This window comes from Lepus europaeus, chromosome 10, assembly GCF_033115175.1.
Source record: "Lepus europaeus isolate LE1 chromosome 10, mLepTim1.pri, whole genome shotgun sequence".
Taxonomy (NCBI): domain Eukaryota; kingdom Metazoa; phylum Chordata; class Mammalia; order Lagomorpha; family Leporidae; genus Lepus; species Lepus europaeus.
Window position 1 is genome coordinate 2,750,518 of NC_084836.1, and position 15,976 is coordinate 2,766,493.

At 66.1% G+C, this 15,976-nt stretch overlaps 1 protein-coding gene across 1 annotated transcript in view; it reads left to right on the forward strand.

The window, feature by feature from the left end:
- Window positions 1-15,976, forward strand: part of CELSR1 (cadherin EGF LAG seven-pass G-type receptor 1) — a 119,671-nt gene that overhangs the window by 86,404 nt on the left and 17,291 nt on the right. Inside the window, 11 exon segments of the mRNA XM_062202663.1 lie at window positions 3,747-3,932; window positions 6,082-6,195; window positions 6,589-6,763; window positions 7,044-7,185; window positions 7,972-8,092; window positions 10,918-11,101; window positions 11,420-11,521; window positions 12,015-12,109; window positions 12,472-12,681; window positions 13,482-13,665; window positions 14,630-14,773. Of these exon segments, the coding sequence (XP_062058647.1) occupies window positions 3,747-3,932; window positions 6,082-6,195; window positions 6,589-6,763; window positions 7,044-7,185; window positions 7,972-8,092; window positions 10,918-11,101; window positions 11,420-11,521; window positions 12,015-12,109; window positions 12,472-12,681; window positions 13,482-13,665; window positions 14,630-14,773 (1,657 nt within the window).

The window sequence follows — 15,976 nt, forward strand, 5'->3', positions numbered from 1 at the left end:
TTGGTGGGGACGGCCTTGGTGGGGACAGTCACCCGGGGGCGGGGCCTGCACCAGCCACGGCCGTGGCCCAGGGGTGTGGCCAGTAGTGGCTGGCTCAGCTGGCGGCTCGAGTGGCCTCCCAGTGTGTTCTCCTTTTTGGTCTTTGCCGTTTGGTTGATGTGAGACATGGGTGGGAGTTCCTGAAAGCAGGTTATTTCGTGGCCTCTGCTCTCGGGGTTTTTGCATCACAAATAGTTGCACTTAGGTGAGAGCCGGGAGAAGTTGCCTCCATTGTGGAGATGGTGGGGGGGCTGCCTCTGGCGGGGGCGGGGCCTGGCGTTTGTCGGCATAGGGGTGCCGGTGCCTGTACTCCCTGGAACCCTCGGCTTTCTCGGGTGACCTCGGGACGCCTCCCCAGGCTCGTGGCTTCTGTCCACAGTGAGGGAGGCGGCAGGTGTGGGCCCCGAGTCCTCTCACGGCAGGGTCAAGCTTGCCAGGCACCCCCCCCCCCCCCGAAGCTGGCCCCCTCAGAGCCAGCTCGCCTCCCCGGGGAGCTGCCTGGGCAGGTGCTTCGGCCACCCTGGAACGAGCCTGTGACTGGGCCACTGCCCTTGCTCTGGGCTTCTATCAGGGTGTACACGCAGGTCCACAGCTCTGCGTCCACGTGTGAGCATCTCTGTGTACGTACGGGTGTCTGTGTACATGTGTGAGACAGGAGTGGCATGGACTTCCTGCCCATAGGTGGCTTGTTCTCACCAGCCATGGAGAGCCTGGGGCCCTCCCCCTCATGTGGCCCCTCCTCCCCACTCCACATGTGCCCCTGGAGCTGAGCTCACTTCTTGCTTCCTCACTGGCCTTGGATGCTCGTTCTGCGTGGGGAGTGGCTTGACTCCGGGGCAGCATGGGGTGGTGCCGTGGGTCTGGGGAAACTGAGGCCCAGAGACCTGCACTCACCCGGTGGTGACTCGCTGCCCCCGTCCCTTGCCCTCGTGGACGGCCCATCTGGAACTGTTTCTGTGTGGCAAGGGGGGGCAGGACCCCAGCATCTCCAGGAGGCAGTGGGGCTGGGGGCTCAGAGCCTGAGCAGGAGCCCGTGAGCCCCAGGGGCCGCCCCCATGCACCCCCATCCCGGCTCAGGATTGTTTTCTAGCCCGACCCGCCGGGGCCTAGCGCGGGAGGTCTCAGCACCCCACTGCCGCCGGTTCTCCCGCCTAAGCCGGTGACGTCACCTGCTCCCCACCCAGACAGATGCTCGGCAAGCGAGGTTCTGCCTGGGGACGTGTTTTCCCTGGCGGGTTCGTGGTTGGAATGGATCACCATGGCTGTTCTTGGGGTGATGATGGAGTGTTGTCGCCTGGCTGAGGGGTCTGTAGGAAAATCGTGCGTGTTCAGGAGACGCTGCCGGGGGCCCAGCCGCCCCGCCCTGAGTGATGACGTCACTGGACGCGCATCCAAACTTAAGGTTGTTTTTTCCAGAGACAGCAGCCAGCCCTCTCCGTGGGAGGCCGGGGGCCGGAGTGGGGGCCTCCCAGGGACCTGGCAGCCCCCCGTGGTCCGCCAGGCACAGCAAGGGTGTTCCATCTGACAGGTGTGGCTTGCAGGCCTCAGGACCCCATCCCCCAGGGCTACCAGACAAGGCTGCAGCTTCACCCCGCAGCCCAGACAATTAGGGTGATTGCTCCAGGTGCCCTAAATCCACCTGCATTGTCGGGGAGACAGCCTGCTGTGCCGAGTGCCTCTTAGGCCCGTGGCAGCCCTGAGGTGGGAGGCGGCTCCTGCCCCATGCCAGGTTCCGGGGCTTATTCCGTGGGTAGCGCTTTTGTCTGTGGACCAGCGTCACTTCATTGTTGACCCATGGATGAGAATGGCAGGGAAGTTTAGGCAGAGGAAACAAGCAGCAAATTCTAAGAAGCTGAAAAGTCATCTTTTTGAATTTTGCAGAGATCAAAGTCAAAAAATCGCAAGCCGTGTTGTCTTTGTAGTCAGTTGGAAGTCCTCCGCCTCCCAGCGTGAGCTCGCCCTGCACCTGCAGGGATGCAGGGGCACTGCCCAGCACGCGGACTGTGGGCCTCTGCGTGGGCTTATGCCTTTCACCTGGGTTGGGACCGGCTCTGCTGCCCGCACCCCCGGTCAGTGTGCGTGAGTGGCCAGATGCCCTCCGAGAGACTGGGTCCCGCCAGTGTCCCCCAGGGTCCTGCAGGTGTCCAGAGGGTGAAGGTCACTGACTGTGGAGCTCAGTCTACACTGCCTTGTTCTTTTATTTGCTTTGTCAGGTACTGAGAGAAGGGAGTTAAAATCCCCTTGATCTTTTTAAAAGTTTATTTATTTGAAAGTTAGAGGGAAAAACAGAGGTCTTCCAGCCACTGTTTCACTGCCCAGACGGCCGCAACGTCCAGGGCTGGGCCAGGCTGAAGCCAGGAGCTTCCTCCGGGTCTCCCATGTGGGTGCAGGGCCCAAGCACTCGGGCCATCCCCTGCTGCTTTCCCAGGCCATCAGCAGGGAGCTGGATCGGAAGTGGAGCAGCCGGGACTCAAACCTGAGTGCATATGGGATGCCGGTGTCGCAGGCGGTGGCTTAGCCCACTCTGCCACGCGTTGACCCCCGACCTGTATTTTAAGTGGCAGCCCAATTGGGAGCTCATGAAACGTGATGTTGCACAGACCAGGGGCCGCGGTCGCCTGTGACGCTTCACGGACCAGGGCCTGCGGTCACACCAGTGTTTCTCAGAGGCTCTGAGGCCCCACAGCCACTTCCACGTCTGTCCGATGATCCGCCGTCGGCATCCCCGTGGTCACATGTCTCTCTCCTGCCGTCTTGTTTTCCCAGCATCCTATCCGCTCTCCTCACGCACTTGGTTATTTTTTATGAAGTGCTAGGCACAGGACTGAAAAACCAGAGAGGGGCCGGCATTGTGGGGCAGTGGGTAAGGCGGACCCTGCAGTGCTGCCGTTCCCGTGGGCTCCGGTTCAAGTCTGGCCACTCCACTTCCCATCCAGCTCCCTGCGAATGCACCTGGGGAGGCAGCGGAAGACAGCCAAGTGCTTGGGCCCCCTTGCACCTCTGGGGAGACCTGATGGGGGTCTGGGCTCCTGGCTTTAGCCTGGCCCAGGCCCTGCTGTTTGGGGCCACTTGGGGAGTGACCAGTGGATGGAAGATCTCCCTCTGTCCCTGTAACTCTGCCTTTCAAATAAATAAGTAAAATTCTGAAGGAACAGCTAGAGGGCTGCTGGGGCGCCAGCCCCCCCAGGGCCTTCAACGCAGTCCCAGATGGGAGAGCTGCAAGCTGAGCTCCTGTTCCGTCCCGGGGGTCTGCTTCGTGCTTGCTGAAGCGTAGGGGGTCCCAGCCCAGCGCCAGGGGCGGGAAGGTGCCCCCCTTGGCCTTAGCACTCCCTGAACCCCAGTGCACATCCCCACTGGGCTCTGCAGCCTGAAGGCCCGGGCCACCCCCACGCTCTGCTCGGGGCACGGCCGGGCGGCGCCCGCCGGCACACTGATAGTGTCTTGTCCTGGACGCCACCACCCAGTCCCTTGCTGGGGCCGGAGGACCTTGGCCTTGGCCACGCTGTTGAGAGGCGAGTGCGCAGGCCAGTGGCGGGCCGGGGTCTGCCTTTGTGCAGGAAGCTGGACGTGGTGGGTCGGGTCCCGCCTCCTACAGGTCTCACCGGCATGGGGGTTCCAGTCCCAGTCGGACCAGCCGAGTCTGGCGCGGCCTCTCGGGGCCCCCGCCCAGCTCCGCTCTGACTTTGCGGTCGCCACGCCCCCCGCAGGTCCTCAACAGCTACGTCCACTTCGAGGTGTCCCACGGCCCGTCCGAGGTCGCGTCCGTGAGCCTGCCCAGGTCCCGCGTGAGCGACGGGGAGTGGCACCACGTGCTGATAGAGCTGCGGAGCGCCAAGGACGGCAAAGACATCAAGTACCTGGCGGTCCTGACCCTGGACTACGGGGTGGACCAGGTGAGGGGGCGCACTTCCTCCCGGGCTGCCCTGTGCTCTGGGGGCTCGGGGGCTCGGACAGCGGGCCGTGCCCGGGGGGTGGTGGGCACCGCCGGGGAACCGGACGTCTCTCGAGGTTCCCGAGGGCTCGCCGCGCGGACCACGTAGCTGCCGTGTGCCCAGGACCCGCTTCCCGGGCCGGGGCCTCCGCACGATCCCCACGCCCCCAGCGAGTGGACGCCCTGCGGGGCACTGCGAGGCCCTGGGTAGGGAAGCGCCTGCTGGCCCCGTGACGCTGCTCACCCGCGACTTTTCTCACGCTGTGACGCGGCTCCTCCTCACCCCGTGACTTTCCTCACGCTGGACGCGGCTCCTCACCCCGTGACTTTTCTCACGCTGCGACGTGGCTTCTCTTCACCCCGTGACTTTTCTCACGCTGTGACGCAACTCCTCACCCCCGTGACTTTTCTCACGCTGTGACTCCACGCCTCACCCTGTGACTTTTCTCGCGCTGTGACGTGGCTCCTCATCCCGTGACATTTCTCACACTGTGGCACCTCACCCCGCAACCGGGACTCTCATCCTGTGACTTTTCTCACGCTGCGGCTCCTCACTCCTCGATGTTTCTCACACTGTGACGTGGCTCCTGCTCGTCTCGCGATGCTTCTCACGCTATGGTTTCTCCACACCCCGCGACGGTCCTCACACTGTGACGTGATTCCTCGTCGCCCCGCGACTTCTCACACTGTGGCTTCTCGCCCCGGGACTTTCCTCGTACCGTGATGCGGTTCCTCCTCACCCACTTTTCTCATGCTATGGCTCGTCCTCTCCCCGCAACATTTCTCACCCCGCGACTTTTCTCACGCTACGGTTCTTCCTCACCCCGTGACTTCTTTCACTCTGGCTCCTAACCCCGCGACTCTTCTCACAGTGACGTGATCCCTCCGCGCCGCAAGACGCTTTTCGCACTGTGACGTGGTTCCTGCTCGTCCCACAACGCTCCTCACCCCGTGACGCGGTTCCTCCTCACCTCGCGACTCCTCTCAGCCCGTGACTTCCCTCACCTCGCGACTTTTCTCACTCTGCCTCCGGCTCCCCCGGTGGTTTTTCTCATACAGTTCTCACCCTGCGACTTCTTTCACACCACGGCTCCTCAACACTTTTCTCACGCCAGGGTTCCTAACGTTTGATTTTCCTGGCGGCGGCTCCTCACACGTGACTTCTGTTGCGCTATGGCGCCTCTGTGACCCTTCACACGGGCTCTCCCTCACCCTGTGACTTTTCTCACCCTGTGGCTGCTCCTCACACCGTGACTTTTCTCACACCGTGACCCGCCTCACCCCGAGAATTTTTCTCACCGTGTGACTTTTTTCACACCGTGGTCTTCCTCACCCTGCGACTTTTCTCACACCGTGAGCCGTCTTACCCGTGGCCCCTCCTCACCCCGTGACTTTTTTCACACTGTGGCTCCTCCTCGCGCCGCAGCTCCTGTCAGCCCGTGGCCCACGTGTCCGCCTGCTGACCACCTCGGCAGGGCTGCGGCCCGGACACAGACAGCCACGCTCGGCCCCAGGAAGCCTGCGCCGGGCCGGGTCCTCTCGGGGGCCGGGGTGTCCCCGCGGAGCGCGCCGGGCCCTGTCCTCTCTGGGGCCGGGGTGTCCCCACGAAGCGCGCCTGGCCGGGTCCTCTCTGGGGCCGGGGGGTCCTCTCCCGGGGGCCGGGGGGTCCTCGCGGAGCGCGCCGGGCCGGGTCCTCTCCCGGGGGCCGGGGTGTCCCCACGAAGCGCGCCTGGCCGGGTCCTCTTGGGGGCCGGGTCCTCTCTGGGGCCGGGGGGTCCTCGCGGAGCGCGCCGGGCCGGGTCCTCTCCCGGGGGCCGGGGGGTCCCCGCGGAGCGCGCCGGGCCGGGTCCTCTCCCGGGGGCCGGGGTGTCCCCGCGGAGCGCGCCGGGCCGGGTCCTCTTGGGGGCCGGGTCCTCTCCTGGGGGCCGGGGTGTCCCCGCGGAGCGCGCCGGGCCGGGTCCTCTCCCGGGGGCCGGGGTGTCCCCACGAAGCGCGCCGGGCCGGGTCCTCTCTGGGGCCGGGGGGTCCTCTCCCGGGGGCCGGGGTGTCCCCGCGCGGGCTGGTTGTCCTGCGTGGCAGCCGCGCCCCGAGCCCCTGCCCTCTGTGCGCAGAACACGGTGCAGATCGGGAGCCAGCTGCCCGGCCTGAAGATGAGGAGCGTGCTCGTGGGCGGCGAGTCCGAGGACAAGGTCTCCGTGCGCCGTGGCTTCCGCGGCTGCATGCAGGTGCGCGGGCGGGGCTGGACGCTCGCGGGGGGGGGGGGGGGAGAGCGGGGGGCGGGCTCCCCGCAGCCCCCGCGCCGCGCCCCACGCCGTGGTTGGCCGCAGGAGAGCGCCTGGGTGACGGCCCAGAGCCCACGCGAGGGGCCCCGCGCGCCGGGCCCCCACCACCTCCCCACTCGAGGGCCCCGCGCCTGGCCCCCGCCACCGCCCACCCGAGGGGCCCCGCGCGCCTGGCCCCCGCCCACCCGAGGGCCCCCACGCCCGAGCACTCTGCCGGCCGTGTTCTCCGAGGCCTCCCCCGGGGCTCCCGAGGGGCCAGCGCGAACTCGGGGCACCCAGACGCCTCCGTCCGCCCCCGGGGTCCCTCCAGCGCCCGCCGCCTGTTCCCGACCGCAGGGAGTGAGGATGGGGGAGACGTCCACCACCGTGGCCACCCTCAACATGAAGGACGCGCTCAAGGTCAGGGTGAAGGACGGCTGCGACCTGGAGGACCCCTGCGCCTCCGGGCCCTGCCCGCCGCACAGCCGCTGCCGCGACACCTGGGACGGCTACACCTGCGTCTGCGAGGCGGGTGAGCCCCCGTGCAGCCGGGCGCTGCGGCTCCCCCCCGGGCCCCTCGCGTTCGGGTCACGAGGAGGGTCCCAGACTCGGCAGGCTCGCAATCGTGGCTCGCTGCTGGCCTGCGCGTCCGGAGGCCCCGTGCCCCACGGGCCCTGGTGCGCCCAGGTCACTGCCCTTGGCGCCGGCGCCCCCACCCCACCCCTCCACCCTCGAGCCGCCGCGGGGAAGCCACGCGCCAGGGTCCCGAGCGTCCCGTGTGGACGGTCACGCCGCGCCGCCCCGCCCCGCAGGGTACTTCGGAAGGAAGTGCGTGGACGCGTGCGAGCTGAACCCCTGCGAGCACGTGGCGGCCTGCGTGCGCGCCCCCGGGTCCCCGCGGGGCTACGCGTGCGCCTGCGGGCCCGGCCGCTTCGGGCAGTACTGCGAGCACAGGTGAGCGGCGCCGTGGCCCGTCCTGGTCGTCTCGGGCTCGGGGCAGGTAGAGATCCGGGTACGGGGTCGAATCTCGGCAAACTTGGGAGAAAATAAATGAGGGTCGGATTGGGCACTCAGACCAACTGTGTTTCCGGTCAGGGCGGGTTCGCCGGGACCCCCGAGGTGCAGGGGGCTCGGGTCTGGCGTGCGTTGCTCCCCGTGCAGGCAGCGCACGCAGCAGCAGGCTCTGGGCTCCCGTGGCTCCGGGCACAGGTGTGCGGTCCGGTTCTGCCTGGTCTCCACCAGCGGAGACGCCGAGTCCCCCAGGCGGGGCCGCAGCCCTCGGTGGGTTTGCGGCAGGAGCCACGAGGGTGCCAGCTCCGCCCCGCGTGGCCGCCTCTGCCTTTCTGGGCGCGTGTGAGGACCCCCAGCTTTCTCTGCGGGTGCCAGCGAGATGCGATTCAGGGAGAGCTTGGGGGAGGCGCTCTGGGAGCGTGGCGGGGTGGGGGCGGGAGGCTGCAGGGAGGGGCGCCCTGGGGCGGAGCCTGAGAGGGGTTTGGGGGCAGAGGTCGGTGATAGCCCGGGCGCAGAACCGGGGCCAGTGGACCCAGGCTGCGCAGGCTCTGCAGGGCAGGGTCCGTGCGGTTAGGAGGAGGCAGGCCCGGCTGAGGCTGAGCCAGGGCGGACTGGCAGCCGTGGGGGCGGGACAAGGGGCTGCGCTGAGGCCTCTGGGGCCCCGGGCTGCACACAGAGGCGTAAGCCCCCGGCCCAAGTCCCTCCGTCTGCTGCCCGTTCTCCCCACAGAGTGGACCTCCCGTGCCCCAGAGGCTGGTGGGGAAACCCCGTGTGTGGGCCCTGCCACTGCGCCGTCAGCAAAGGCTTCGACCCCGACTGCAACAAGACCAACGGCCAGTGCCAGTGCAAGGTGAGCCGGGGAGGCCCCGCGCCTGTGTGCACGGACAGTCACGTACCCCACAGCTGTGTGTACACAGTCACGTACCCCACAGCTGTGTGTACACAGTCACGTACCCCGCGCCTGTGTGTACACAGTCACGTACCCCACAGCTGTGTGTACACAGTCACGTACTCCGCGCCTGTGTGCACGCACAGTCACGTACCCCACAGCTGTGTGTACACAGTCACGTACCCCACAGCTGTGTACACGCACAGTCACGTACCCCGCGCCTGTGTGCACGCACAGTCACGTACCCCACAGCTGTGTGTACACAGTCACGTACCCCGCAACTGCGTGCACACACACACACGTACCCCACAGCTGCGTGTACACACAATAACGTACCCCGCGCCTGCACGCGTACACTCATGTACCCCACATCTGCGTGCACACACACACATCCCACACCTGCACGCATGCACACACAATCACATACGCCACACCTGCATTTATGCACACACAGTCACGTACCCCGCACCTGCGTGCACACACACTCATGTACCCAGCGCCTGCGTGCACGCACTCACATACCCCGCGCCTGCGTGCACACACACGTACCTATCTGTGTACGTACACACTCACATACCCCACACCTGCACACATGCCAACCTGTGCATGCTCTCATTTCCGCACACACACTGTGCTTGTGCACACTCACACCCACACACCTGCACACACCTCTGTGCACACTCACACCCCCACACACCTGCACACATCTCTGTGCACACTCACACCCACACACCTGCACGCACCTCTGTGCACACTCACACCCCCCACACCTGCACGCGCCTCTGTGCACACTCACACTCCCCACACCTGCACGCGCCTCTGTGCACACTCACACCCCCACACCTGCACGCACCTCTGTGCACACTCACACCCCACACCTGCACGCACCTCTGTGCATACTCACACCCCCCACACCTGCACGCACCTCTGCACACTCACACCCCCACACCTGCACGCACCTCTGTGCACACTCACACCCCCCACACCTGCACACACCTCTGCACACTCACACCCCCCACACCTGCACACACCTCTGCACACTCACACCCCCCACACCTGCACACACCTCTGCACACTCACACCCCCACACCTGCACGCACCTCTGCACACTCACACCCCCACACCTGCACGCACCTCTGCACACACACACCCCACACCTGCACACACCTGTATGCACACTCACACCCCCACACCTGCACACACTTCTGCACACTCACACCCTCACACCTGCACACACCTCTGCCTGTGCACACTCACCCACACAGCCCCGCAGACACGTTTCCCGAGGTGTGGCTCAGGTTGCAGCCTGTCCCACGCGACTGCTGCGGGGCCATTTTCGGGCATGGGCGGTTGGGTGACTTTGAGCCGGGCTTGGCTCCAGCACCGCCGCGCTCCTCACTGGCCGTCCCCCAACATTCTGGAGACAAGGGTGGTGCTAGGGGGTTGGTGGCCTAGCCCCCCCGCCTGGTGTCCTGTCCCCAGCTCCCTGTTTGTGTGTCCTGGTCCCTTGTCCTCGTCAGTGCCGTTGTGCAAGGACTGCCACAAGCTGCCAATCACGGGAACCCGCGCTCTCGGTCTGAGGTCAGGGTAGGGGTGACACCGGCCACGAGGTCCCTGTAGCCCTCGGCGAGGGACGCTGCGGTCACGTGGGGGTGGCGTGCTGGCCCCGGGAGGGGTCACCCCCTGTGACACTCCCCTGATGCCTGTCACATCCCCAGGGCCCGCTGTGGTTCCCACGGGGAGCAGCCCTCAGCGGGGTAGAGCAGTGGTTGGGGGTCAGGGCTGTACAAGATGGCGGTCGTGGCCTCAGGGAGTGTGGGGGTAGAAGACGGGAGCATAGCCTGTAGCTCTGCTCATGGACGGCAGCAGCTGGGCCCAGAGCTGGAACCGGCTCGGGGGTTGCCCACCCCACAGCCCGTCCCACCTTCCAGAGGGGGCACTTGGGCCTCGGGCGGCTGAGGGGACGGGCGAGGCTGTGTGGCCGCCCAGCAGCAGAGCCGGGCACATGCTCTTCACAGATGCCGCAGGAGCCAGGGCTGGGCCAGGCCGAAGCCAGGAGCCCGGAACTCCACCCAGGTCTCGCATGTTGGAGGCAGGGACCCAGGCACCTGGGCCATTCCCTGCTGCTTCCCGGGATGCACTAGCAGGGAGCTGGAGCGGAAGTGAGGCAGCCAATGTGGGCTACAGACATTGCGAACAGCAGCTGAACCCGGTGCGCCCGGCACCTCGTCCCCCACTTTGCCCTTGGCCCAGCGGCGGGCAGTGAAGCAGCCTGCAGGAGCCGTGTCCGTACGCTGGTCTCCACTTGAGTCCGATATACGTTTTACAGACGTATTTATAATTTAAAGAGAGGAAGAGGCGAGATCTCCTGTCTGCTGGGTCACTCCCTAGGTGGCTGCAACCAGGGCTGAGCCAGGCTGAAGCTAGTAGCTTCCTCCAGGCACTTGGGCCATCTGCCACTGCTTTCCTAGGCCATTAGCTGGGAGCTGGATGGAAAGAGGAGCAGCCGGGACACGAACCGGCGCCCCCATGGGATGCCGGCGTCCCAGGCAGTGGCTTGACCCGCTTGGCCACAGCGCCGGCTGCAAGTCTGCTACTTTTCGGGCAGATCTGGAGGTGCCCGTGATAAGGATTTGCTGAGTGGGGGAGGGTGTCTTCCAGGAGGCGGTCCCTGTATTCTGGGGTCGCGGAGGGCAGACGGCAGTGTGAGGCTTGGAAGAATGTCGCCCTCGAGGGAGGGGCTCTGGCTGGCGTCTGAGGCCCCGGCCTGCTTCTGGTTCTCGCAGGAGAATTACTACAAGCCCCCGGCCCAGGACGCCTGCCTACCCTGCGACTGCTTCCCCCACGGCTCCCACAGTCGCACCTGTGACATGGACACTGGGCAGTGTGTGTGCAAACCCGGCGTCATCGGCCGCCAGTGCAACCGCTGTGACAACCCTTTCGCTGAGGTCACCACGCTCGGCTGTGAAGGTGCACGTCGCTCGCTGTCCCCCTCCCGGACACCCAGGGTCAGGCCCCTGGATGGTGTGTGTGTGTGCGGGCATGTGTGAGTGTGTGTGTGCGCGTGCATGTGTGAGTGTGTGTGTGCGTGTGTGTGTGCGTGTGCTTTGGAAGGTCTCAGCAGCCTGGCGCTCCATCCTCTCTTGGCCTTCTAGAAATCTGTGGGTAAAAGCCTGGGTCACCTGCCCCCTGGGTCTGAGGTCTTAGGGAGGGTTTGGTGCCTGTGGGGTGGCGCCCCCTGCAGGGGTGCAGCACTGGACCAAGCGGCCTCTTTCCTCCGTCCCCTAGTGATCTACAACGGGTGTCCCCGAGCGTTCGAGGCCGGCATCTGGTGGCCACAGACTAAGTTCGGGCAGCCGGCCGCGGTGCCGTGCCCCAAGGGATCTGTGGGTAAGTCTCCGTGTCTGTGGCACCCCTGGGCTAGGAAGTTGGACTGAGTCCCATGTCCTCGTGGGAAGGCCGTCCCAGCACCGGAACCACAAAGCGTTGTGTTCGGCCCAGACTGTGGGGGCGAGATCTGACAGCAGGTGGCAGAGAGCGTGCAGGGCTCTGCCGCTGTCCGGCCGGGGTTGCGGACGGGCTGCCCCACGGTTCTCGGGGTGGGTCAGTGGGGATGGTGGTGGTGCTGCCCGCGCCAAGAGGAGTTCCGTGAAGCTGGTGGCTCTTGGCTTCGCTCCTCCCGGGCTGCCCGGGTGTTCACCGGGGGACCTGTGCCGGCACAGCCTCGGAAGGGAGCTAGCTGGGTTGGCCTTGGGCCATGGCCCTGCTCAGCCTAGGGCAGCTGTGTGTTTGAGGGTCTCACCTCTGCTCTGCTGGGGTTCAGTACTTTGGGTGGGGCTGGGTGGTTCTGGTCCAGCTTCTACGTCCCCCACCATGTCCCCAGGCAATGCCGTTCGCCACTGCAGCGCTGAGAAGGGCTGGCTGCCCCCGGAGCTCTTTAACTGCACCAGCGGCTCCTTCCTGGACCTCGGGGTCATGGTAGGCGTGTGTGTGCGTGCGGGCAGTTGGGCCTCCTGGGGACACTGGGCATGGGCTTGCTGGTCAGGGGTCGTGAGTGGGGGCCCAGCACCCCCTCTGGGTTGGAGGCTGCGTCTCTTGTGCCCATGGGACCCAGCTCTGTGTCTGGTACACACAGCTCCCCTCCCATCCTGCCCGTTTCTCACCACCTCCTCTTCTCTGGATTCTCACCTCCCGCACTCGGCCTGGCATCTCCCTCTCCCCCGCGTGTCCTCCCCACTGTCACCAGCCCACGGTCGTCTCAGCCTTGGGCTGTCTCCTCCCTTCCTGATGGGCGGGTTTCTGAGTCGGGCCTGCCCATGCTGCCCCTGCCTCCCCCCCAGAACGAGAAGCTGCGGCGCAACGAGACGCGGCTGGACGGCGAGCGGTGCCTGCGGCTGGCCAAGGCGCTGCGGAACGCCACGCAGCCGCCCGGCCTGCTCTTCGGCAACGACGTGCGCACGGCCTCCCAGCTGCTGGCCCGCGTCCTGCAGCACGAGAGCCAGCAGCATGGCTTCGACCTGGCGGCCACGCGCGACGCCGACTTCCACGAGGTGGGGCCCGGGAGGGGACAGCGGGGGACCTCGCTCTGAGAGTCAGGCCGCACTCGGCTGGGGGATGCGCCGCACGGCCTCCAGGTGCTGGTGGAGCCCTCGGGCTGCGCCCAGCTGCACTCCGACCCGGAGGGCAGGGGTCTGCCTCGGGCAGCTTCTGCAGGGACCTGCCTAGTTTGTGTTGTGCACTGGACGGGGGTGATGGGTGGAGAAGCCCCTCGCTCTGTAAACCGCCCTCGGGGCGTCACAAGCTTGCCCACCTCCTCCTCCACGCAGGCGCCCTGGGGACCGCCTGCTGGGCGCAGTCCTCTCACACCGGTTGGCGTCCTGGTCTGAGGGTTTGGGCCACTGGAGTCCTCTTCTTGGTTTCTGTCTGGGGTTGTGGCCCCCAGGCCCCGCCCCTCACCACCCTCCACGCACACCTGCTCTCAGCCCCCAGAGGTGTGGGGGTGGGGTGCTCCCCGTGCCGGCCTCACTGCGGCCCCTGCCCTGCTGAGCGTGTGGCCACTCCGGCACCTGGTTTTCCTGGTGTGACCAGGGGTCCCTGTTTCTGTGCCCTTCGGCATCCACGGTGCACACAGTGGAACCCCAGGGAGGCGCACTCACGGCCACGCCCCTGCCTGCAGGGTGGCATCTCCCACGCCCTCCTCCCTCCCCTGTGGGCTGCGGGCTGAGCCCCGTGCGTCTGTCCCCCACGCCCTCCTGCCACCCTCCATGGGCTGAGCCCCGTGCGCCTGTCCCCCACGCCTTCCTGCCGCCCCCGTGGGCTGCGGGCTGAGCCCTGTGCGTCTGTCTGCCAGGATGTGGTGCGGACGGGCAGCGCCCTCCTGGCGCCGGCCACCAGGCCCGCGTGGGAGCAGATCCAGCGTGGCGAAGGCGGCGTGGCGCAGCTGCTGCAGCGCTTCGAGGCCTACTTCAGCACCATGGCCCAGAACGTGCGCAGGACCTACCTGAGGCCCTTCGTGCTCATCACCGCCAACATGAGTGAGCGTGGGGGCGGGGCGGGGCGGGGCGGGGCGGGGCGGGGGCCTCAGCTGGGCTGCTCGCTGGCCTCTGGGGAATGGGGAGAATGTCACTGGGCCTCTGGGCAGACGTGCAGGGAGACGCCACTCCCGGCACAGGCGAGGTCAGGGCCGGGGGCCCGGCAGCCTGCCACCCCTGCAGGCGTGAGACCCTGACGGGGGCAGTAGCAGCTGGGCGCCCCCCAGGCCAGTGCCTCGCCTCCTAAGTCGCCCCGAGCACCAGGCCGTGGTGCCCTGGGGCAGGGGTCAGTAGGTCAGGTTCTCAGGCCCAGAGGAGCTGGCACTAGGGTTGGGCATCACGTGCTGTTGGGGGGCCACTCCGCAGCCCTGGGGGTGGTTCCTCCCAGGGAGCAGCCCCGGGTGGTCCCTGCAGAGTCACCCCAGCGCAGAGTTGGGGCAGGGCCCTCAGCCCCCGCTTCCGCCCAGCTGCCCAGCACTGGCTCCTGCGGGAGACTGAGGGCCCCTGTGTCCTACGGGGGAGTGTTGCATGCGGGGTGACGGGGCACCCCCTGCAGCAAACGGGCTGTCATGCAGCTTTGTCATTGGGCCCTCCATACGTGGTGGTTGGTGCCCACTGACATGTCCGAGAGCTTCCCACACAGCAACGAGCCCCCGTGACCTCGCGTGACCCCGTGTGACCCGTCTCAGGGGTCCTGCCTCAGGCTGCAGTTTCTAAGTGTCGTCACTGCCAGTCACCGCCATAGTGAGCCGCCCATCCCAGCTGGGTGCACGGCAGGGGCGTGACACATGACTTGACAGCAACCCCGCCCCCAGCCCCTCAGAGACCCAGGGCAGGCGATCTGGGGGTGGGCGGGGGGCTCGCCTGCACCTCTGCGGGGCCTGGGAAAGGCGGCAGCAGACCTGCTCCGGAGGCCGGGCCGCTGAGCGCAGCGAGGGCGGGGTGTGTGACCGTCGGGCCCTCCCAGTTCTTGCAGTTGACGTCTTCGACAAGTTCAACTTCACGGGCACCAGGGTGCCACGGTTCGGGGATGTCCACGAGGAGTTCCCCTGGGAGCTGGACTCCTCGGTGTCCTTCCCCGCCGACTTCTTCAGTCCCCCTGAGCACAAAGGTAAAGCTGCCGGGGCCCCCGCTGCCTGTGAGCTTCGCGCCGTGGTGGGGGTGGCGGTCAGGGTGAGCACATGGCATCTCGGCGGCCTTCCCCAGCGCCAGTTCCTCCTGGGCGGCCGCTCTGTCGGGCCTGATTGGCGGTGAAGGGCGGCCTCTAGCCAGGTGGTTCGTGGTGATGTGACGTGACGTGATGTGTTGTGACGAGACATCCCACACCGTGCGTGCCGTGCCGTGAGATGTCATGTTGTGACGTGACCTGTTAGGAGATGTGACAGACAAACCGTGATGTGCTGTGATGTGATGTAATGTGCCGTGTTGCGTTGAGACGTGTCGTGCCGTGACATCACGTGACGTGTCATGTCGTGATGAGAACTGGAAACCCCCCGTGAGCCTGTCACCTGACCCACGTGAGAAGCTACTCGTGTGCAAGGGTACTTCCGAAAGTTTGTGGAAGAGAGGGGTTAAAAGATAGATGTATTTTGGTTCAAAACACTTTTTTAAAGATAAAATAATTAGTTAATTTATTACTTATTTATTTGAAAGAGTTAGAGGTCTCCCATCTGCTGGTTCACTTCCCAGATGGCTGCAGCGTCCAGGGCTGGCCCAGGCTGCAGCCAGGAGCTTCCTCTGGGTCTCCCATGTGGGTGCAGGGGCCCAAGCACTGGGCCGTCCTCTGCTGCTGTCCCAGGCCGTCGGCAGGGAGCTGGATGGGGAGTGGAGCAGCTGGGACTCGAACCGGTGCCTGGATGGGATGCCGGGATCTCAGGCTGCGGCTTTGCCTGCTCTGCCACGGCTCTGGCCCCTTGTGTATGGTTTCTGTGGACTGTGTTTCCCATGAGCTCCTAGAAATGTCCCGTGTAGGCTGCTCCGCAGGGGAGCCGGTGCCATGTGCACAGCCCTGGTCCCGCGCCAGGAGTCCCGCGGCTCAGTCCACTGCTTTGAATTCAGGGTTTTTCGCAGCTCGCACAGCCCCGAGCATTCTTGAGTCCCAGGGGCTCATGGGTGATTTCACTTGGGTTTTGTTGGTCTGTGTTGCCCCAGGCTTCTTAGGGGAAACATGTCTGAGGGTCCCGGACATAGGGCAGGCTTGGTCCTGAGCCAGCTCCCAAACCCCGCCTTCTCCCCACTGTTGTGTGGCAACTTCCTCACAGCTGTCCCCGCCAGTGCTTGTGGGGGGCGGGGTGTGCGTGAGTGTGGTATGGGT